At 47.4% G+C, this 24313-nt stretch overlaps 1 protein-coding gene across 1 annotated transcript; it reads left to right on the top strand.

Annotated features, from left to right (window-relative positions):
* The first annotated feature begins 6468 nt into the window (after window positions 1–6468).
* On the top strand, window positions 6469–11323 carry PIM3 (Pim-3 proto-oncogene, serine/threonine kinase). Its single transcript, XM_077264873.1, has 6 exons — window positions 6469–7593; window positions 7730–7839; window positions 8602–8652; window positions 8738–9101; window positions 9527–9703; window positions 9799–11323. Exons 1-6 carry the CDS (start codon window positions 7509–7511, stop codon window positions 9981–9983), a joined length of 972 nt encoding a protein of 323 aa, XP_077120988.1. The 5' UTR covers window positions 6469–7508; the 3' UTR covers window positions 9984–11323.
* Window positions 11324–24313: the final 12990 nt, after the last annotated feature.

Genomic DNA, 24313 nt, shown 5'->3' with positions numbered 1-24313 from the left:
ACTGTCAGCTTCAGCAAGGCTGGTTATCAAGAATAGAGGGGTCCCCACACCGTATTTTTTAATTATAGAAATAATTTAGAAAAAAATGGTATGGGGTCCCGCCCATTTTTTACAACCAGCCTTGCTAAAGCAGACAGCTGGGGGTATGAATATTGACCCCCAGCCAAAAAATAGAAGCCCACAACCACCCAGAAAAGGCACATTTATTAGATGCTCCAATTCTGGCGCTTTGCACGACTGTTTCCACTTGTCCTGTAGCGGTGACAAGTGGGGTTCATACTTGTGGGTTTGATGTCACCTTTGTATTGTCTGGTAACATCAATCCCACAGATTATTAATGGAGAGGCTTCTATAAGACACCTGTTCATTACTAATCCTATAGTTACATGGTGAATAAAGACACAGCATGAATACAGTCCTTTATTAGGAATAAAACAAACCACACTTTTCCATTTTTATTTAAAAATAATAAACACAGTTATACAAACACCTAATTCCACTAAATCTTTCATCTCCTGTAATAAACCAAAAAAAACCCAGCAATATCCCTCACCTCTTCATCATTCTGTCCCACGCTGTAATGCATGTCTGGAGACTTATAGTTTTCAACCTGGACTGCGGCAATGAGCTGCTGTGAGCGCAGCATCAGTGACTAGCGGTGACATCAACGAGGTTACCGTAGGTAACTGAGGTTGCGTTCCCAGCTAGGCTGAACTGCGGTGACCTCAGCACCGTGGAAAAAGTCACTGAATTCACCAAAGTTCTAGCTCAGTGACTTCCACAAATAAGGACCCCACTTGCCACCACTACAGGGCAAGTGGGAAGAGCTGGGCAAAGCACCAGAATTGGTGCATCTAATAGATGTGCATTCTCTGAGCGGCTGTGGGCTGCTATTTTTGGGCTGGGTGAGCCAATATCCATGGCCCCTTACCAGCCTGAGAATACCAGTCCCCAGCTGTCAGCTTTAGCAGGGCTGGTTGTCAAAAAATGGGACCTCATACTGTTTTCTTAATTATTTAAATAATTAAAAAATACAGCAAGGGGATCCCTCTATTCTTGATATCCCACAATACTGACTGCCCAAAGAATGTGTTGTGTGTTAGGGTATGTGTCCACGGTCAGGTTTGCTTCAGGCTTTGGTCAGGATTTTATGCAGGTAAAATCCTGACCAAAAATGCACCTGAGGTCACTGGCAGGTCACCTGCGGTGTTCCTGCGTGTTTTGCTCATTGTAGCAACATGCTGCGTTCTTAAAAAACGCAACGCATGTGCGTTTTTGCGGGAAAGACGCATGCGTTTTTTAATGCACAGTGGAGACGGGATTTCATTAAATCCCCTCCACTATGCTGTAACATCAGGACGCTGCGTTATTGACGCTGCGGCTCAGTGCTGCGTCAAAAACGCAGCGTTTCCTGAACGTGGACACATACCCTTATTCTAAATTAAGAAGCATCCTACTACTGCTAACCAAGCTAACATTTTCTGTGCTAGATCGTGGGTCACAGGGCTTTACAGCACTCATGCATGCACTGAAGACGATAGCTAAGACTGACAAGCAAAACACTTCATATTTTACTATAGCCCGCAACACAGACTTCAGGCAGTCTAAGAGTTATGGGCAAAAATCACTAATAGAATGGTTTAGTAAAATGATTATAGTGCAGAGTCCTGCGCTATAATCATTTTCTTCTGAAAGTAAACATACACTTTAAAAACTGGACTCTATTTGATCTGCACACAGCAGATTTCTTACAACTTTAAATGTTAATGGGGATGTTTCTGAGCATGTACAAAACCTATTCAGATATAAAGAACTGTCACAGCATACTTAGCAAGTGTGAATATGTCCCAGGTGGGGGAATACATTTTTATTCTTTATTTCATTCATTGTTCCACTGAATAAAACACTGCTCATATAATCCCACCTCAATGCATTTTCGTGTCTCTAAATGTACCCAAATATTTGGAGTCCGGAGTCCATTTATTAAACATGGAAAAAAAATCTTCATTTTAATAAAACAATATATATGTATAAAAAAATAAAGGGAACACAAACAACAGAATATAACTCCAAGTAAATCATCAAACTTCTGTGAAATCAAACTGTCCACTTAGGAAGCAACACTGTTTGAGACTCAATTTCACATGCTGTTGTGCAAATGGAATAGACAACAGATGGAAATTATTGGCAATTATCAAGACACACTCAATAAAGGAGTGGTTCTGTAGGTGGGGACCACAGACAACATCTCCGTACCAATGCTTTCTGGCTGATGTTTTGGTCACTTTTGAATGTTGGTTGTGCTTTCACACACGCGGTAGCATGAGACGGACTCTACAACCCACGCAAGTGGCTCAGGTAGTGCAGCTCATCCAGGATGGCACATCAATGCGAGCTGTGGCAAGAAGGTTTGCTGTCTGTCAGCGTAGTGTCCAGAAGCTGGAGGCGCTACCAGAAGACAGGACAGAACACAAGGAGACGTGGAGGGAGGCCATAGGAGGCCAACAACCCAGCATAAGAACCGCTACCTCAGCCTTTGTGCAAGGAGGAACAGGAGGAGCACTGCCAGAGCCCTGCAAAATGACCTCCAGCAGGCCACAAATGTGCATGTGTCTGCACTAATGGTTAGAAACTGCCTATGAGGATGGTCTGAGTGCCCAACGTCCACAGATGGGGGTTGTGCTCACAGCCCAACACCGTGCAGGACGCTTGGCATTTGCCACAGACACCAGGATTGGCAAATTCACCACTGGCGCCATGTGCTCTTCACAGATAAAAGCAGGTTCACACTGAGCACATGTGACAGAAGTGACAGAGTCTGGAGACGCCGTGGAGAGCGATTTGCTGCCTGCAACATCCTTCATCATGACCGGTTTGGTACTGGCATTTCTTTGGAGGGCATCATCAGCCTTCATGAAGGCTAACATTGCGGCTACATCGATGGCCAGATTAATGACTCTATGGGTCGAGAAACTAGAAGACCAGATTAAGAATAAAACTTCTAGAGACGAAATTCTAAAGTCGTTACCCTTATTGAAGATGGTGACCGATTTTATGGCAGACGCTTCAGCAGAATCAGTCCGTTTGGTGGCAAGAAACAATGCCTTATCCAATGCAGCAAGACAGGCTCTGTGGCTTAGGTCATGGTCCGGAGATACCCAATAAAAGAACAAACTTTGTTCAATACCCTTCTCCAGCCTTCATGTATTTGATCCAGTACTGGACGAACTACTTGAAAAAGCAGCAGATAAAAAGAAAGGCTTCCCTGAAGAGAAGCCAAAAAGCATGCCGTCCTTTCGTAGGACTCGCTCCCATCCCCGACAGGACTATAGTGGGAAAGGGAAAAATAGAAGGTGGAGCTATCCGAAAGACGGTAGAGGTTCCTTCCAGGATCAGAAGCCGAGATCCAACAGGCAATGACACCAGAACAGTCGGTGGGAGACTCCAGTACTTCCTAGAAGACTGGCAAGAAATCACCCAGAATTCATTGATCTTAAGCATAATAAAACAGGGGTAAAGACTAGAATTCAGCCAGTTACCCCCCCAAGAGACTTTGCCTGACTCAGACCCAGTCCCCGGCAGTTCATCAGAGAGTCCTAAAAGACATACAGGACCTTCTACAGTTAAGGGCCATTATCCCGGTTCCCCACTCTCAAAAATTCAGGGGACATTATTCAAGCCTGTTCTCTATAAAGAAACCAGGTGGGGAATATCGGACAATTATAAATTTCAAACCACTAAACCAGTGGGTGACCTACAAGCAATTCAAGATGGAGTCTCTCAAATCCATTATACCACTAATCTGAAAAGGCTCAGTAATGAGCACATTAGATTTAAAAAGTGCTTACTACCAGGTCCCCATCTACGCCTCCCATCAGCAATACCTCAGATTTGCTATCAAAGACCGAGATCGCATACAACACTTCCAGTTCAGGTGCCTACCATTCGGTCTCTCTTCTGCTCCCAGAATCTTCACCAAACTCATGGCAGAGGTGATGGCCTTACTGAGGGAAAAGGAAATCCTGATAGTTATGTATATACTAAAATATCACAATGCGGATATGGTGGACCGCGCTCAGGGGTGCGTGCTCTGTAGTAATGGGCAGCGGGAGGCTATAATAGTACGCGATGGATTGTACCTATATCGCTAATATATACACAGACCTGCTGTAACTGCTAAAAGAATCTAATGCCATAGATGTGTATGCCTATGTCAGCTGTACAAAAGGTGCTTACCTAGCTGTGATTGCTGTACCCCTCCAGCGTCCTAAGTGACCCCCGATCTGGCGTCCGCTTGAGGTAAGATGCGGCGTCCGTGAGGGCGGGGGAATGGAGGACTCTGCAGCTGACGCGGAACCTGGGAGCCCCGGCCGAAGGCGTCCCTGGTAACCGCGAGGAAAAAAAGATGGCCGCTGGCGCCGGCTCGTAGGTGCCTAAGAAGCGACGTCACTAAGGTACAGAGCGGCGTTGGAGCCAAAAAGGTGGAGACTAACCAACGCGTTTCGAAGGTGCTCGGCCTTCTTCGTCAGGGTTACCGCAATTTGTGGGGTTTGAGGTCCATCAGGGTTTGTGCAATTCGTCCTCCAACCTTCAGGTGAAGTATGCTATACTCTTTTACCCCTCATAGTTCTGACATTTGATAGGGGGTACCAGGTATGGTCCTGGTCCCCCTCCCAGGGAGATTCTATATCCATGCAGTAACCCTCACTAGATAACGGTGTTTTATTTAGGCACATTGCCGCAATAAATATAGAAATATGGATTTTTTGCTGGTTATATACAGGGGTTTACCCCTATGGGATCAATGTCATTAGGGTATATGGTTTAATATTTATATACATGCTGCTTGCACCTTGAGCATAGACTCAGTGTTGCTATTTATATTACATCTCATGGTTGGCGGACTTGCGCGTCCGGTGTCCTCCTTTTTGCACTTTGTATGTTCATAGCACTGTCACTCACTGACAGTGGTTTGTGTTTTTACCCATTGATATTGTTAATAAAGTTTGCTCTTAAAATTTTCTTAAAAAACTTCCCATTTGTTCTCCTTATTTCTATATTCCTCATTTTGTAGCAGCGTACCAATGTCTGCTTTGGGGAGTTATAGGGGGAAGTACCTCTGCAGTGCACGTTTTAATGAATCACGAACCTAGCATGTGTTCAAACTCACAAGATGCTTCTTTGTTACACTCACATCAATACATAAAATGCAGACATTGAGGCAGCATGTTATAAAACGCATTCCTTCCCTCTAATAATAATGTCTCCAGCTTCACTGTCCTCGTACGACCTCACGAGCAGCATTCCCCCTGTAAAATATGCCAGACATTTCAGCTGCATTAAAAACGGCTCTCCCCGAGCCATAAAGGTCTGCTTCATAGCAGTGCATAGAGCCAGGCACTCCTCGGCTAGGCAGCGCCCCTAGTGGCGACTCTATGGAACTGTGCTTAGAAAACGTACCGCAGCTTAAAAAGGTGCTTATCGTATATTATAGACTGGTACAATACAATACATTCATAATATAGTTACATAGGTTGAAAAAAAAAACCTAGGTCCATCAAGTTTAACCTTTATCCACCAATTATACATTTTTTATAACTAAATTATCTATACCCCACATTGTTATGTGTATTGAGTAAATCGTCCAGCCCTTTTAAAGGCTGTTCTAGTGTCTGCCATTACTACCTTTTGTGGTAGGGCATTCCACAGTCTGACTGCTCTAACTGTAAAGAACCCTTTCCTATTTAGCAGCTTATAAATAAATGTATGATATAGGCTGGTACAATATAATACAGGCAATTATAATATAGGTTGGTATAAAACAAGCCATTTATCATTTATGCTGGTACACTATAATACAAGCACTTACATTAAAGGCTGGAACAATATTATACAGGGATTCATAATATGAACTGATCTAATATGGGCTGGTACAATACAATTTAATAAGAGCCAATATAATATGGGCTGATACAATATAAACTGATATGATATAAGCGGATACAATATAATATGGGCTGATACAATATAAACTGATATGATATAAGCTGATACAATATATTGGCTGATATGATAGACTATGGGCTGATACACTATATGAGCTGATACACTATAAGGACTGATATATAAACCGATGATATAATATGGGCTGATACGATATTATATGAGCTGATATGACATAATATTGACTCATACACTACACTATGGGCTGATATAATATAAACTGATATGATAGCACATGGGCTGATACGATAATATATGAGCTGATATGCTAATATGGCCTCGTATGCTATATGGGCTGATATAAGGTGATGATAGAATATTGGCTATGATAGTATATGGCCTCATACGCTATAACATGGGCTGCTATGATAATGTGATACATAATATGGGCTGATGCCTGCGCCTGTGGGGACCGTGCAATGGCTGCTGCTCTGCTCTCTAATGCACCATTTCCCGTTTCCCCACGCTGCAGCCGGTTTCGCTTAGGCAGCCAGTCTCTGGTAAGTGCAGGAGCATCATGGCTGCTATGTATTCCCGCACGGAGTCTCCAGGTGATGCGGCCGCGTCAGCATGTGCGGCTGCCGCCTAGCCCCGATCCATAGCACGATGATTAAACATGGCTGCTGGTGCTGCAGTTCCCCCACTTGTCAGGGCGCAGACAGCGTGGTGATTTTGGTGCACTGTGTAATTGGCATAGAGCACATCTCCTCCCACCTTCCCCTCAGACGCAGTGTCTCAGCTTCTCTGACCTTTCCCAGAGCTACAGGCAGGAGGACCGAAGAAAAGCGCGCCTAGGAATTCCCGCCCAACGCCCCCGATTCACCTCATGCATATGCAAAACAGCCCTGCGCCCATTGGTGGCGGTAGGACATCGAAATCTAAATGCAGGGAAGCCATTGGTGAAGCCGTCACTACATAAATATGTAAATAAACGTGCCTACTTGCTAATGTAAGAGAGTGTGGCTGCATTTTCAGACATGTAACCTTCCGCGCGTCTAGCTACTACTAGTAAATAGTGCGTGCTGGAAACCACTATAGCGCACAGCCGGACGCCGTTATTTGCCAGTTTTGAGGTGAGGGGAAAACATTTAGAGGCGATACATTTTGTGGTGACTTATTTGGGAAGAATCAAGGCGCCGTTGAACACATAGGTGTTTCCCACAAGCTAAGCGCGGAGGGATATACTCTGAGCAACGCACAGTACCAAAATACTAGGAGTTAAGAGGCAGGTCTGTCAGTAATTGAGCTCAGAACCGGGGAGGGCGGCGGCTGAGGAGAATCACACGTCTGCTCCATGGGATTTACACTGCCGGCTGCATAGAAACATACGGAGTGGATTTACCGCCATTTTCTATTTCTTGAACACTATCGCTACGGTTTGTGGTCTGGACTCCATGGGGTTTTCGGTGTGAGGCACCAGCCGGTTTGTTTATGTGTGGTGGGGAGAACTGACGCGGACGTGACGAGAGGACACCGGCTGCCGGCACTGCAGGATACACAAGAAGATGCTTCTGTCTAAATTCGGCTCCCTGGCTCATATCTGCACCCCCAGCAGCATGGACCACCTGCCGGGGAAGATCCTGCAGCCAGGTAGGGGCTGGTGTTCTGGGGCGCCCGGTGTTCTGGGGCGCCCGGTGTTCTGGGGCGCCCGGTGTTCTGGGGCGCCCGGTACCGGCGGGCGGGAGGCTCGGAGCCCGGGGCTAATGGAAGCTTTGTGTCTCCCTAGTGAAAGCGGAGAAGGAGCCGTTCGAGAAAGTGTACCAGGTGGGCTCCGTCCTGGGCAGCGGCGGCTTCGGCACCGTGTACTCGGGCAGCAGGATTGCGGACGGCTTACCGGTGAGTCACGGGCTCTCACTGCTCGTGTGTGTGCTGGATCCCGACCTCCTACGTGTGATGGGACTGCTCGTGTGTGGTGGATCCCGACCTCCTACGTGTGATGGGACTGCTCGTGTGTGTGCTGGATCCCGACCTCCTACGTGTGATGGGACTGCTCGTGTGTGGTGGATCCCGACCTCCTACGTGTGATGGGACTGCTCGTGTGTGGTGGATCCCGACCTCCTACGTGTGATGGGACTGCTCGTGTGTGGTGGATCCCGACCTCCTACGTGTGATGGGACTGCTCGTGTGTGTGCTGGATCCCGACCTCCTACGTGTGATGGGACTGCTCGTGTGTGCTGGATCCCGACCTCCTACGTGTGATGGGACTGCTCGTGTGTGCTGGATCCCGACCTCCTACGTGTGATGGGACTGCTCGTGTGTGTGCTGGATCCTGACCTCCTACGTGTGGTGGGACTGCTCGTGTGTGGTGGATCCTGACCTCCTACGTGTGGTGGGACTGCTCGTGTGTGTTGTGGTGGGACTGTTCGTGTGTGTGTTGTGGTGGGACTGCTCGTGTGTGTGCTGGATCCCGACCTGTGCGTGGTGGGACTACTCGTATGTGTGTGTGTGTGTGATGGACCTGATCTCCTCCTACGTGTGATGTGACTGCTTGTGTGTGGTGGATCCCGATCTTCTGCGTGTTGTGGAACTGCTCGTGTGTGTGGTGGATCCCGATCTCCCATTTATGGTGGATCCTGATCTTCTCTTGTCTCCCATCAGGTGGCAGTGAAGCACGTCTCTAAGGAGCGGGTGACAGACTGGGGCACCCTGGTAAGTGTCCGGTGCCGTGGGCGTGTGCCGGGATATGCTGCTGGGCACCGTGACTACAGCCGTGTTCTCCTCTCCCCCACTACAGAACGGCGTGATGGTTCCCCTGGAGATCGTGCTGCTGAAGAAGGTGGGCTCCGGCTTCCGAGGCGTCATCAAGCTGCTGGACTGGTACGAGAGGGCGGACGGCTTCCTCATCGTTATGGAGAGGCCGGAGCCGGTGAAGGACTTGTTCGATTTCATCACGGAGAAGGGCGCTCTGGACGAGGACACCGCCCGGGGCTTCTTCCGCCAGGTGCTGGAGGCCGTGCGCCACTGCTACAGCTGCGGGGTGGTGCACCGGGACCTCAAGGACGAGAACCTGCTGGTGGACTTGCGGAGCGGAGAGCTGAAGCTCATCGACTTCGGCTCCGGGGCGCTGCTGAAGGACACGGTGTACACGGATTTTGACGGTACGTGTGTGCCCGGCTCTCTGCATTGCAGCTCTGCATGTGGTGGGCGGGATAGCCGGCCTGGGGCTGCCGCCTTCTCCTCACATCTGTTTGTTGTGAAACCCGAGCCCTCAGTCACGTGAGCGGCCGCGCGCAGCTTCCAGGTTTTGTTTGGTATCCAAGGAACGGTCGGGAGGAGAGGGAGCTGCTGGTGGGGGAGGGGGTCTGCCGGGAGAAGACCTGCGCGGCCCCCACCTCCTCCCTTTGTGTCTATTTTTGGAGTGCTGCTGCAGACGGCACGTGGTGTTTGAAAGCAGCCTAGTAAACAGCTGATGCACAGGGCTGCTCATGGCAATGCAGTGGGGGAGGGGGTCGGGGCACAGGCAGGTCACTGCCTCTCTAGCATTGTTTCATGGCACTGAACCTCTTGTTTTTTTTGTTTTTAGGTACAAGGGTTTACAGCCCCCCAGAATGGGTCAGGTACCACCGATATCATGGCAGATCGGCGACAGTGTGGTCTCTGGGTGTCCTGCTCTATGACATGGTCTGCGGGGACATCCCCTTCGAGCAGGATGAGGAAATCTTACGTGTGCGATTATACTTCAGGAGAAGAATTTCCCCCGGTATGTATGGAGGAGGGATGGTGTGGCGGGATAGCCGGTGTGGCAGGAGGGACGCCTGTGGTTCTAGGTTGTAATATTGTTCTTCTTGCTTGCAGAGTGCCAACAACTTATCAAGTGGTGCCTTTCTTTGAGGCCTTCTGACCGACCGACTCTGGAACAAATATTCGACCACCCGTGGATGTGTAAATGTGACCTAGCAAAGTCTGAGGACTGTGACTTGAGACTAAGGACAATTGACACAGATGCATCCAGCACAAGCTCAAGCAACGAGAGTCTGTAGACAGAAGCTGGCAATAGTAGGGGGCACCAAACAGAGGGGGGTGCTGCTGCCAACTGCCCTGGAGGGTCCATCGTTCTCGATCCTATAGATATCCCGTTATACAGGATTTTGGTCAGTTTTTCTTTTTACATATTGCAGTTATCTCCCTGGAATGAAATTTAATTTTGACTTGAGGATCTGAGAGTTGTGGGCCAATGCTTACACTAACACGGACTTCCCGACGCAAGAGAAGCAGTGACCTATTGACTACATAGTATACTGTTTTGCTCTCATAGAGCTTGGACTATATTTTTATTTGCTTTTTGAGTGCCTTTTTGAAAGCTGCTTCAGTGGGACTCTTTTATTTTTGGTTTACCTAGAGCTGTGCATCTCCATAGGTCGGCATCGTGGGCCTAGCTTGGCACCCATGGGCCATTTGGAACCGCACTTGCTGTAATGGGACACACGCTCAGTGGACTTTATCGAGTGACTCTTGTGATGAGTGCAGATTGTGACCATTTCTATGACAATGTTCTTCATGTAAGGTGTACGGTCATGTTGAGCAGGAATGCAGTTTTTTATTTTCCACTTCATTTAAGTTCCCTTTTTTCCCATCTCTACCACTGGGCAACACAGGACCATTTTATCCTCAATATTCCCAACCCTTGTCACCCCACAAGTCTTAAGTGTGTATGGACATGTTATATGCACAATCAATGCAATATTCAAGAACTTTTACTTTTCCATATCTGTATTTAATTAATTTCTTGTATAGTTATTTATTGCGGTATTTAGACAGTTTCTCACTATTTATTTGATTAATTTATTAGTCTAGAATTTATCCAACACTGTGCTTTACATTGTTCCCAGCCCCCTTTCCTTTTCTACCTTTCCTCATGGGATCCTATTAAGGAAGCTAACTAGTGACTCTTCTGCATTCCAATCATGTCCTTCCCAGTCTTTTCCATTCCCCTTCCTTCCTCCTTTCCATAACCTTAGCAAGTCTGTTTTTTTTAGATGGATAATTGTTGTATAAAGTCTAATTTAAGAAAAATAGAATGACTGACTTCTGAGTTGGTTCTTATGCCTTCTTTGTCTGGTATGGGTTACCAGAAGTGTAAAATTATTCTTTTTGACAGGATTTTAAATTATTGGCATTATTATACAGTCTCCATGCAGTGGCTCTGGGAGGACAAGTGGCAGAGTCATGACCTTAACTTATTTTATTAGCTGTGTTGTGATCTGGCTGCATTTTATGCAGCTTGTTTATGATTTGTATTTTTTTTTTCTTTAACAGTGTGAAATGTATGGAGATCATATTTTTTTATACAAGTATTTCAATTAAACTTTTTTGTACATAATCTGTTTTAAATATTTGGTCTTTTGCATATTTACACCATATTCTGTGATTGCTTCAAGCACCACCCCAGCATTTTGTTTTATTTCAACACTGGGGTAGTGCTACTAACACAAGATCCTGCACCGAATATACTCACGCCTTGGTGGTCTTCAACTATTTCCGGATCTACTCCTGTCCTGCAGTGCCATCTTGTGACCACAACTTCTGACTGACTGGAAATCCAAAGTAACTCACAATCTCTCAATGCCGATCTGTTAGTGACAGGACAAGGCTCTCATAATCTTGTATTGAAGTGTGACCTCAGCGCGATCCAGTAGGTCACAAACTACTGGAGACCGACTGGTGTGTCACCTATGAAGCTGGTGGGTAAGCATAGGATTAGAGCAGGGAACTTAAATTTAGTAGCACCGCCCCTGCAATAAAAGAAAAAAAAATAAAAAATCTGTGGTGTGCAGTTTGTTGCTGCAGAATACTTTCATCTACATGAATTTTCCGCTAGTGGCTTTCTTATATGGTTTCTCTATTCCACTTCCCTAGCTTGGACGAGTTATGGACTAGCCTCGGTGTTCCCTTGGAAAGGATTGCACTGCCTGTAAGCAAATCTCATCCAACTCGCTAACTTAAGCAAGCAACACCTTTTCCGGAAGTTAATTTAGATTTTGTTAGACCTTCCTATGATCTCATTCTTGTAGCATTTTATAAAACCTTTTTCGGGTACGGTCACACATCCATTGTAGATCTGTCAATTTGCTCATGGAAAAATCCCCAGTATTAAAATAGCCCAAAGCGGAGCTATTGCCAAATCTCATTCACCTTCTGAGAAAATCTGCAGCAGAAATTGGTTTGCAGTGCTGGCTTACGTATGCTTACTGTACAGAGTGGGCAAATTCATTATTGCAAATCTGCATGGTTTTATCACTGATTAGTAGCAACTCATCTTCAGCAGAAAGTCTATACCTGTGGCCATACCCTAAATAGATCTTGCAGCAATTTTAGGCAACATTCACAATCAAATTGCTTTTTCCCCCATCTTGTCATTCAGTTTTCTGCAGTGTTTTCAAGAATCTCTGTGGCGGTACTGCAACCTTGGCAAAAACCTGCACCACTGCTGCAGTGGGTCAGTAGCTTTATAGTTCTGAAACCGGGCATGTCACACATTAAACAATTCAGCAACTCATCCATAACCAATAACTTGTTTTAGGGTAAGTTCACACAGGTCGTTTTTGCTGTGTTCTTTTATGCTAATTTTCAGCTGCTTTTTACAGTACCAGCAAAGCCTATGAGATTTCAGAAATCTCATGCACGCACATTGTTGTTTTTTTTTTTTGTGTGTGATCAGTATTTTGCTGCGTTTTTTTGGACGCAGAACATGTCACTTCTTTCAGCGTTTTTCACCCATTGACTTGAATGGGTGTTGAGAACGCAGGTATCATTTGCTGTTTTTTTTTTTTTTCTGCTGAAAAGTCAATGACCTTAGCATGGACAAAGAGAAAAAATAAAATGCACCAAATCCACAACAAAAAACGCACCAGAACCGCACCCAAACCTGTGTTCTTGCTGCAGCTTCTTTCCTGCCAAGAAGATCAAGTTTTGCTGCTGGTAAAAAAAAAAAAAAAAAAAGCAAAAACACCCTGTGTGAACTTACCCTTAGAAATGCCGATATTGGTCCATTGATCAAGTGCACACTAATAATTTAGTGCTAGTTTCTCCTCATTTTATACAAGATGGAGAAAGGAAGATTACATTCAATCATTTTATCCCTATATTTATTTATTTTTTTTCCTCACTTATATAGCGCCATTAATTCCACAGCGCTTTAGACATCATCATCACTGTCCCCTATCAGTATGTCTTTGCGTTGGTTTCCTCCCACATTCCAAACACGGAGAGAGCATACAAACTCCTTGCAGATGTTGTCCTTGGTGGGATTTGATCCCAGGACTCCAGTGCTGCAAGGCTGCAGTGCCATCCACTGAGCCACCGTGCTGCCCGGTATATAGTATGGTATTGGCAGCATATGGCCTCGTAAGCAATGTGCTGACAATTGCACTAACATATGGAGAGATAGGTATTACCCCTCCCCCCAATTCATTCCTACAAATGTTCATTTTTTGATTATTTTCTGTAAGTACACCATACCAGTTTTTTATTCCGATAATAAAAAGCTTTTATAGGCATTGTCAGAACTTTAACATTTGATGGCCTACTTTTATAATTGGCCATTCATATTAAATTGGTGGTGTCCAGCTCTTGGCATTACTGCTGATCAGCTATTTGAAATGTTTTTTATTCTCTACATCTACTGGAGCCATTTCAGAAGTGTTTTACACCAGTGTTCTGGTGTGAGCATTTTGAATGGTGATTTTGAAAATGTATAAATTGACTTTTGATGTTTTCAAGCCAACTTCATACATCTCTGCAAATGGAAAGTGACTGTTTACTAGGCCAGAAATGCTTCCCAAGTTGCTGAATTGGGTAACATTTCTAGTAGGGCGCACAATTGATGTATAGAATTCATTAAAGGGAACCTGTCACCCCCAAAATCGAAAGTGAGCTAAGCCCACCAGCATCAGGGGCTTATCTACAGCATTATGTAATGCTGTAGATAAGCCCCCGATGTATCCTGAAAGATGAGAGAAAAAGAGGTTAGATTATACTCACCTGGGCGGGCGGTCCCGCTGCGGTCCGGTCCGATGGGCGTCGCGGTCCGGTCCTTCCATCTTCTTACGATGACGTCCTCTTCTTGTCTTCACGCTGCTGCTCCGGCGCAGGCGTACTTTGCAAAGTACTGCAATGCGCAGGCATCGGGAAAGGTCAGAGAGGCGCTGCGCACTGCAGTACTTTATGCTGCTCTCAACAAGGCAGACAAAGTACGCCTGCGCCGGAGACGCAGCGTGAAGACCAGAAGAGGACGACATCGTAAGAAGATGGGAGGCCCCGGACCGCAACGCCCATCGGATCGGACCGCCCGCCCAGGTGAGTATAATCTAACTTCTTCTCATCTTTCAAGTTACATCGGGGGCTTATCTACAGCATTCCAAAATGCTGTAGATAAGCCCCTGATGCCAGTGGGCTTAGCTCACCTTCGATTTTGGGGGTGACAGGTTCCCTTTAAATGGCAGGTGTGCCTGAATTTGGTGCATTTCCTTGCAGTACACCCATCATGATTAGGGTTGAGCGACCTTGACTTTTTTAGGGTCGAGTCATGTTTCACGAAACCCGACTGTTGGAAAAGTCGAGTCGTGCGAAATCGGCCGATTACTTCGCAAAGTCGAGGATCGGCCGGAACACGAAACACTATGCATGTCAATGGGGAATTTTTTTTTTCTCTCTCTCTCTCTCGCGCTCTCGCTCTCTCGCGCTCTCGCTCTCTCGCGCGCTCTCTCTCTCTCTCTCTCATATTTCGTTTTACACATTCCAAATCGCTACTGCGCACAAGCGATAAAATGATGCACGCCCTAACCCCTATGTCATCACTCTGCCCACGCTCCTTCATTGGCTGTAAAAATGGCGCTAAACGCATCATACGAAACGCGACTTTGGCGCCAAGATCGCGTACCGCATGGCCGACCCCACACAGGGATCGGGTCGGGTTTCATGAGACGCCGACTTTACCAAAAGTCGGCGACTTATGAAAATGAACGATCCGTTTCGCTCAACCCTAATCATGATGACTGGCATTTCTCCTGCCAGTCTTTATGAAATGGTTCCTAAATCTGTGTAGGTCTGGATCCTCAGAAGAGGCAATTTGCATATTTAAATTCCCAGAGGAGCATTGTACAGCAAATAACCATCTCTGGCTTGTCAAGGTAAGGAGGCTATGTCACTCTCCATAAGGAGAAACGATACCCCTTAGACCCCAGTCCAGAGCCTCTCACCTAGCCAAATCAGTTCTCATGCTTCGCACTGACGAGGGCCAACAGCCCAAAACACCGTGTCTGCGAATTGAGATACTGATTTGGCTTTTATCCTAAGTCATATTGCACGACTCGTTAAATGGTTGATGGTGACTTGTAGGATCGCTACTTCCAACAGGTGGCGCTATAGAGTTAAGTCCTCTTTTTCTCAGAAGAGGCAATTTGCATATTTAAATTCCCAGAGGAGCATTGTACGGCAAATAAGCCTCCTTACCTTGACAAACCAGAGATGGTATGTCACTCTCCATAAGGAGAGACGATACCCCTTAGGCTAGGTTCAGATTGCGTTAGTGCAATCCGTTTAGCGCGAGCGCTAGCGGATTGCGCTAACGCAATGTCTTTTTCGGGGCCGCGTTCAGGGGTCGCGTTAACGTCCCCGCTCTCGCAGATCCCCGATCTGCGAGAGCGGGGAACGGACCTCTGGCGCGCCGCGGACGCTGCAAGCAGCGTCCGAGGCGCGCTACAAAAGACCGGCACATCGCTAGCGCGTGCCGAAAATGACGCGCTAGCAATGCGCTCTAACATTGCCGGCAATGGGAGCGCTAACGGACGCGGTGCACGGCGTTAATTTCGCCATGCAACGCTGTCCGTTAGCGCTATCCCATTAACGCAATGGGAACCTAGCCTTAGACCTAGGTCTGGATCTATAATTCTAAAGATCAACTGTTTCAATTGCTTGTGGCGCATTGAGTCCCACATTTTTCATTGTTTACCAGACATGCAACCTTTTTGAAGTGGTTGTGTGGTCTGGTGAACGCCTGCAGTATCCTTCAGATATGGTAACTAAAGATTTGCGATTTTAGTTTGCACCACCCTAGTCTTGTGTCAAGTTTGGTTCTCTTCTGCGCCCAGCTTCCCTTGCACTTACCAGGCGTTGCGATGCCAGGATGCAAAAGGATATCTCCTACACCTTCCAAAATAGTAAATTAGACCACATATATGCACACATTTCCAGCCATGAGTATCCCTGTTTCCAGTAACGGCTGATGGTTGACGTATGGCACCTGATGAAGATTGTATAATGACGAAGGCATTCATAACAGTTTACACCGTGGTTCTGGGAATGAGGTAAGACTGTGCTTGTTCAGCGCTGTTCCAGCTATTAAAGTGTGTGGACGTTATGGTCTCAGTGATTCCTTGCTATTAGTCAGCACATAAGCTATGTGGTTTTGGGGTGTTATAAATAGAAGCAGGGCACCATCATTAAGGCCGTCTATGCCAATGACACCCAGCTAACGGGTTTACATGGTGAACTAAATCATGCAGAAAAATGTGGGCGCTAGAGCCAGCTGAATGGTGAGGTAGCATACCCTTCCCAATCTGGAAAGTGGATCAGTCAGCAGAGTATGGAGATAGGTGCATTCTTGCATTAGGCCAAAGCAACACAGACTGATATTGATGAGTCCACTGTAGTCATTGAGTTCTGCCTCGGCCAGATATCGACGGGATTTTATGTCTGAGCAGGTAAGCATGCAGTCCATCAGCCACTGCTGACAAGGTTTGGAGGGGCTGCTCCCTCCATTAATACAATGGACGCAATAAAATAATTTTGGCTACGAATCTAGTTGGCTAGTACGCAAATCTGATACTTTTCCTTCTACATAAGTCACTAGTGCAGCCACACTTCGAATACTGTATATACATTTGTCCTCCAAAGTATAAAGACATAGATGAACTGCAGCGAGTGCTAAAAGCAACCAAGGTTCTTAAAGAGGTGTCCATCACCTAAAATATAACTATTAGGGATGAGCGAGTGTACTCGTGGCTCGGGTGACCTCTTGAGTTATTTAGGACTGCTCTGAGATTTAGTTTTCATTGCGGCAGCTGAACACTTTACAGCTACTACCCAGGCTGAGTACATGTGGGGGTTGCCTGGTTGCTAGAGAATCCCCACATGTAATCAAGCTGGCTCCTAGCTGTAAATCATTCAGCTGTCGGAATGAAAACTAAATCTCCGAGCAGTCATAAATACTCGGAGGTCACCTGAGCGTGCTCAGGAAAACCCGAGCAACGAGTACACTCGCTCATCACTAATACCTATCCTTACACCCCAACCAATTTCACAAGATGCTTTATCGCACAATAACCTACACTTTTCCCTATCTACCTAATCTTTCAATGTGTGTCTTTTTTCTAAGGCTAGGTTCACACTGCGTTGCTGGCGTTCGTTAAACGGACTACGTTACACCACAGCATAACGCGGTGTGACGTAGTCCGTTACCACTGCCATTGAATGCAATGTCGGACGCATCGCTAGTGCCCGCCCACAATGGGCGTGCGCTAGCGATGTTCCGTCATTGAGTGACGGACCCTGAGACGCGGGCTGCAGCATTTCTGGGTCTGTCACCGCTAGCGCAGATAGAGCTAGCAGATGCTCTATCTGCGCTAGCGGGCAGCCATACCGGCCCTTGCGTTAACAGCAGCCCGTTAACATATATGTTGAACGGGCTGCTGTTAATGCAAAGTGAACCCGGCCTACTGTACTTCCTGTGACACTTTGTCTGAAAGGAGTCTCAAACATGATGTCACTGGAGGCTTGGGCTACACTTACGCCCCGCAGCGTCCATCACCCCTCCTGGAACACGACATCTTCAGGGGCAGCACTGCAGTTACTAGTTTCTTGCATCGCTACCCTCTCTGAAGACGTCCTGGATGGTGGATCTGTGGGAGAAGTGAGTGGAGTGCCAGCTTCTGAGAAAGAAGATGTCAGGGGCGGAGATAGAAGCAGGGAGAGACACCAGCCTCGCTCACAGCTGCTAACATTGCCCTCAAATGAGTCATCAGCAGGGGGCGGTAATAGAAGCGGTGAGTGACAGCAGTGGCGCCTCTTGACTCATTTGAGGGCAGTGCTTGCAGCTGTGGAGCAGCGCTGTTGTCTCTCCCTGCTTCTATCTCCACCCTCTGACTACATCTTCTTTCACAGAAGCTATGGCAGAGATAGGAGTAGAGTACCTGCGCTGCACTCAGTTCTCCCACCTAGGACGTCTTCAAGAGGGAGCAGCGATGTCAGAAACTAGTGAGTAACTGTAGAGCTGCCCTCTGTGACATCCTGTTCCAAGAGGAGTGATGCAGGCAGTGAGTGCAGCCCCAGCCTCCTGTAAGGTCACGCTTCAGACTCCACTCAAGCTAAATATCACAGGAAGTGCAGTAAAAAAAACAACACATTTGGAGATTAGGTAGATAGGAAAATAGTAATTATTGTATAATAAAGCAAATTACAAAAGTGGTTAGGGTCAAAAGATAGAAATTTCATTTAAGTTGCCAGACCACCCCTTTAAAGGATTGGGTGAACTGCAGAAAGAGAGGTTATCAAACTTGGGGTTATTCACTTTGCAAAAGCAAAGGCTCTGGGGCAATTTTATTACAATGTACAAATATATGAAGGGACAAAACATCCATCTCTCGTATTATCTTTTTACACCTAGGCCTGCAACGATCACAAGAGCAAAGAAAATATGTCCATTATCACATGCAGCAATTCTTTACTGTAAGAGCAGTGAGACTATGGAACTCTCTGCCACGTGTTCTAATAATCCGTTCACTTCAAGGAGGGCCTGGACGCCTTTCAAGAGAAGTATAATATTACAGGCCATGGGTACTAGTATCTGGGATGGGACGTTGATCCAGGGAACTAGTCTGACTGTCGTATGTGGAATCGGGAAGGAATTTTTTCCTAATATGGGGCAATTAGCTTCTGCCTCTAGGTTTTTTTTACCTTCTTTTAGAATCAATATGTTCGGTTAGAGGTTGAACTCTATAGACTTGTGTTGTCTTCTTTCACCCTTAAAACTATACTCACAGCCACACTTGATTACTGCTGGAACTGGAAAGTGGGGTAGAATCCGAACCATGTGTGTATTACAGAGTTAGGGTTCCCCAAACTGCAATGCTTGCTGAAGTAAGGCTGGAATACCCCTTTAATAGAAGAGCGGACTTGCACCCATAATATGATGCGCTGCCGCTTAGTTTTGTTCATGTTAAGATCCTATAGCTTCTAAACCAGAAATGTATACCATATTTATTTTCTGTATAATTATGCATATTTAAAAAAAACAACAACAATTAGAACATGATTTATTTTCTTAACTTTTTAAGAGAAACCTTTCAAGTCACTTTGAAAGACAAGCTAGAGCTGCTGAAGCATTATTAACCAGGTGAACTGTCAGCAGCACCTGTTATGTAAATCATTCTTGTATGGGGAGCTAGCGCCCTCTATTGGTGTGTCTGTATATGTTTATATAACTATGTTTATGTTCTGCTTTATCTATGTTGCATAATGGATTCATCTCACTGATGGCTTGACTTTTTTTTAAAGAATGTACTATCTGCTATTTAAATGAAGTAAGGACTTGGTAAAGAAAAAAAACATGCAGTAAACACACCATCAGTACATTAGCAGACTACATTTATCTAATCTGTGTAGACCCTTTTAGGCTTTTTCAGCAGTTTAGGGTATGTTCACCCAGTCAAAAACATGCTTCAGGAAATAATCACTTGCTCTGAAATTTTGGAGATCTTAAGATACCTTCACACGAAGCGACGCTGCAGCGATAGCGACAACGATGCCGATCGCTGCAGCGTCGCTGTTTGATCGCTGGAGAGCTGTCACACAGACCGCTCTCCAGCGACCAACGATGCCGAGGTCCCCGGGTAACCAGGGTAAACATCGGGTTGCTAAGCGCAGGGCCGCGCTTAGTAACCCGATGTTTACCCTGGTTACCAGCGTAAAAGTAAAAAAAACAAACAGTACATGCTCACCTGCGCGCTCCCCAGCGTCTGCTTCCTGACACTGACTGAGCTCCAGCCCTAACAGCACAGCGGTGACGTCACCGCTGTGCTTTCACTTTCACTTTAGGGCCGGAGCTCAGTCAGTGTCAGGAAGCAGACGCTGGGGAGCGCGCAGGTGAGCATGTACTGTTTGTTTTTTTTACTTTTACGCTGGTAACCAGGGTAAACATCGGGTTACTAAGCGCGGCCCTGCGCTTGGTAACCCGATGTTTACCCTGGTTACCAGTGTAAAACATCGCTGGGTATCGTTGCTTTTGCTTTCAAACACAACGATACACAGCGATCGGACGACCAAATAAAGTTCTGGACTTTATTCAGCGACCAGCGACAATCACAGCAGGATCCTGATCGCTGCTGCGTGTCAAACGAAACGATATCGCTAGCCAGGACGCTGCAACGTCACGGATCGCTAGCGATGTCGTTTCGTGTGAAGGTACCTTTAGGCTTTTACTAGCTTTTTCTCCAGTCACCTTCCACGACAGCAGTATCGGAGGATGTCTCCCCGCCCTAATAGGGGACAGGAACAAAGAGGTTAAATACCCCTCCCCTTCCTGCAACCACCAGTGTTTTTCCTGTCCCCTATGGGGCATGAAGAGGTCTTCTGATAGTGCTGCCGTGGCCGGCGATCGGGAGCACTGTTACCTTTAGCCGGGCAGTCGAGGTCGGGGGCTCCGCTCTCCTCCTCCATCCAGACTGCTCCCATCTCCGTGTCCCTTCACGTGACTTGGGACCCCTGCCCGCCCTACCCGCGCCTCTTTCGGGAGGCAAAGCAGGGCGGTGCGGTGCTCCGGGATCCTTCTCAAGCTCCCCGGCTCCCTCCTCCCTCCACGCTGCTGCTGGAGCTGGCGCGCGCACACCGGAAGTGACGTTCAGCCGAACTTCCGGTTTTTTCGCCGGCTCCTTGCGCCGCAGCTCCCGCGCGCGCCATACAGCGTCCTGACCCAGGACTTGCAGCGGCGGCATGGACGGGGCATTCCTGAACCCCCCCCATCAAACGGACACCACGAGGGGGAGGAGCACCACCAATCTCGCTGGGAGCCTCGGTAACAACCTATTTATTCCTGGCTAAGGAAGCCTCCAGGTAAGACCTCCTGTCTATACACTCTATAGTCAGATCTCTAATATGGATGGCGACAAAACCCTTCACTCTGCTGCTGCAGAGCCCAGCGCTCACCCCCCTGCCGTAAGTAGTGGGATGATGTCCCTTGCTGTCCATTTTTTTCTAGAAATCATTCGACTTAGTCCGTTTTTCTCTCTCTTTTAGGGAGACAAAGCTTCTGCCTCTAAGAAGGTGCCCAGTCGCAAATGTGTTGCATGTGCGTCCAAGCTTCCCCCCACACATAAAAAGAAGCTCTGCCAGCCATGCACAGATGAGGTTCTGCGTGCTGAACAGCCCTCTCTTATGGACAGCATCAAGACTCTCATCAGGCAGGAAGTTCAATCTTCCATGGCGACCTTCTCCCAACCCCCGACACCACAGCCTCCTCCTGCTAAGAAAAGGAAAATAGCCCCTGTAGTCTCTGACTCTGACTCAGGAGAAGTGCATACTTCTGACTCGGGGGACCATTGGGAGAATGAGAGTTCTGCCTCTACCTCTGCTCCCAAATCCGACAACAAAAAATACCTCTTTTCCTCCGAGGATTTGGAGGAATTAGTGTCTATGGTGAGGGGCACCATGGGGGTGGAGGAGGAGGTGGAGGGCCATTCTGTACAGGATGACATGTTCGGGGGGTTAAAGCCCAAATCTGTAAAGGGATTCCCCATACACGAGAATATAGAAAGCCTCATCCTCCATGAGTGGGGCCTTCCAGAAAAAGGGTTAAACGTCCCATCTGAACTCAAAAACCGTTTTCCATTGGAAGGAGACTGTTCTCTTTTCGAAATGCCCAAGGTTGATGTTCAGGTTTCAAGGGTAACCAAAAAAACGGCTCTGCCCTTTGAAGATGCCTCCCAGCTAAAAGATCCCATGGATCGCAAAACTGAAAGTTTATTAAGAAAATCCTGGGAGACTTCAACTAACCTACTGAGGTCCAACGTGGCATCAACCTGTGTAGCCAGATCCCTGTTCCTCTGGCTGCGTACATTGGAGAATCACCTGATACAGGGTACACCCAGAGAGGAGATTCTTGATTCTCTTCCTCTGCTCCAAAGAGCAACTGGATTCCTCGCGGACGCCTCCGCAGAATCAGTACGGGTTGCCGCTAAATCAGCGGTTCTCACTAATTCCGCTAGAAGAGCTTTGTGGCTTAAATCCTGGGGAGGTGATATTACCTCAAAGTCTAAGCTTTGTGGTATACCTTTCCAGGGTCATTATGTATTTGGGCCGGTCCTGGACGAGATCTTGGACAAGGCTTCGGATAAAAAGAAGATCCTTCCGGAACAAAAGAACCCTAAGAAGCGGTTTTTTCGTCCCCCCCGTGACCAAACCCCCCAGCAGAATTACAGGGGTAAGGGCAAATCAGGACGATGGAGTTACTCCAAGGGAGGAAAGGCCAGAAACATCCTGGTCCCCCAACCGACCCAGGCCTCTGAAAAACAATGACTGCCCTCCGGTCGGGGGTCGACTCTCGGGATTCCTCTCCCAGTGGCAGGTGATTACCACAAACCAGTGGGTCCTACGTACCATACGGGAGGGACTAAGATTGGAGTTCGAGAGTCCTCCTCCCCATCGTCTGTCTATCACTTCCCTACAATCCCCAGGACTTCGGGAAATTTTGATGCCGGATATCCTAGACCTGCTTCGAGCGAAGGTGATCTCCCATGTACCACATCGGGAAATAGGAGAAGGTCACTATTCCCACCTCTTCGTGGTGAAAAAACCCTCAGGGAAACATCGCATCATTATCAACCTGAAACCTCTGAATCAAGTAATAAAATACCGGAGATTCAAAATGGAATCAATCAGGTCAGCAATCCCGCTGATCGGTCAGAACTGGGTGATGGCAACGCTGGACCTGAGGGACGCATACTATCATGTGCCAATACACCCAGACCACAGAAGATTCCTCAGGTTCACGATCTCCCAAAACAAACGGGTCAGCCATTACCAATTCAACGTCCTCCCGTTCGGAGTCTCGTCGGCTCCACGAGTCTTCTCCAAAATCATGACAGAAGCGGTAATCTTTATTCGTCATCAGGGGATCTGTGTCATACCATACCTGGACGATTTTCTTATCATCGCTCCATCCGCTTCACGTCTCAGTCAGGATGTGACAAGAGTCCTCGACATTCTGGAATCTCTCGGGTGGATCCCGAACCTGGAGAAGTCAGACCTCCAACCTTCGCCACGGAAGAAATTCCTAGGAATCCTTCTGGATTCAGAGAAGAGAATGTCTTTTCTACCCAAGGACCGTCAGACCGATCTTGTTCGCAGGATCTCCAGGTTCAGGGATCAAAGAGCCCCGACTCTAAGAGACTCTATGTCAGTCCTGGGTTCTTTGACATCCTGCATTCAAGCAGTCTCCTGGGCGCAAGCCCATACGAGAATACTTCAATCACACATCCTGGCATACTCAAGAGGACATCAGATGACCTTAACCAGGAAGATCCCCCTTCCCTCGCAGGTGAGATCCTCTCTGTTAGGGTATGTTTCCACGGTACGTAAACGCTGCTTGTTTGACGCTGCAGCGTCAAACAAGCAGCGTCCAGATGTTCCTGCATAGTGGAGGGGATTTTATGAAATCCCGTCTCCACTATGCGTGGAAACCCGCACGCGGCGGCCCTGCGACTCCGGACATGCTGCGCGTCTTTTCAGAACGCAGCATGTCCGTACACCTTGCGGGGACGCAGCGTCCCCGCAAGGCATATCACAGGGCCCTATGGCGAGGGGTGCGATGATCCCGGATGTGTACTGTACACATCCGGCACCATCGCGTCCCAGAAAGGGGGCGGGGCTTAGCTCCGAGCGGCTTCGCCGCTGCGGCGAACCCGCCGGCAAGCCGTACCGTGGAGCCATACCCTTATGGTGGCTGAACCCCCAGAATCTACACCGGGGAGTCAGCTGGGATCAGCTTCCCCTCAGAATTCTCACAACAGACGCAAGTCAGAGAGGTTGGGGTGCCGTGATAGAAGGCTTCCACTTCCAGGGGTTGTGGGCCCCAGATGTGAGATGCAGTTCCTCAAACCTGAGGGAATTGAAAGCGGTGGAAGAGGCGCTAAAAGCCGCATCTGCCATCATCCAGGGCTATCATGTCCGAGTGATGTCCGACAATATGACCACCGTGGCATATCTCCGACACCAAGGGGGCACAGGACACTCGAACCTGAAGCTGACGGCTGGAAGGATT

Source organism: Ranitomeya variabilis, chromosome 5 (assembly GCF_051348905.1).
Source record: "Ranitomeya variabilis isolate aRanVar5 chromosome 5, aRanVar5.hap1, whole genome shotgun sequence".
NCBI classification, from domain to species: Eukaryota; Metazoa; Chordata; class Amphibia; order Anura; family Dendrobatidae; genus Ranitomeya; species Ranitomeya variabilis.
The sequence above is the reverse complement of the archived record's forward strand: the minus strand, read 5'-3'. Positions and strand labels throughout refer to the sequence as shown.

Excerpts from the sequence above, each read along its gene's own strand:
- PIM3 (XM_077264873.1), top strand. The coding sequence starts at position 7,509 with ATGCTTCTGTCTAAATTCGGCTCCCTGGCTCATATCTGCACCCCCAGC. Across the intron at positions 8,653-8,737 it reads TGACAGACTGGGGCACCCTG|AACGGCGTGATGGTTCCCCT; the intron begins GTAAGTGTCCGG and ends CCCCCACTACAG. Across the intron at positions 9,102-9,526 it reads GGTGTACACGGATTTTGACG|GTACAAGGGTTTACAGCCCC; the intron begins GTACGTGTGTGC and ends TTTTGTTTTTAG.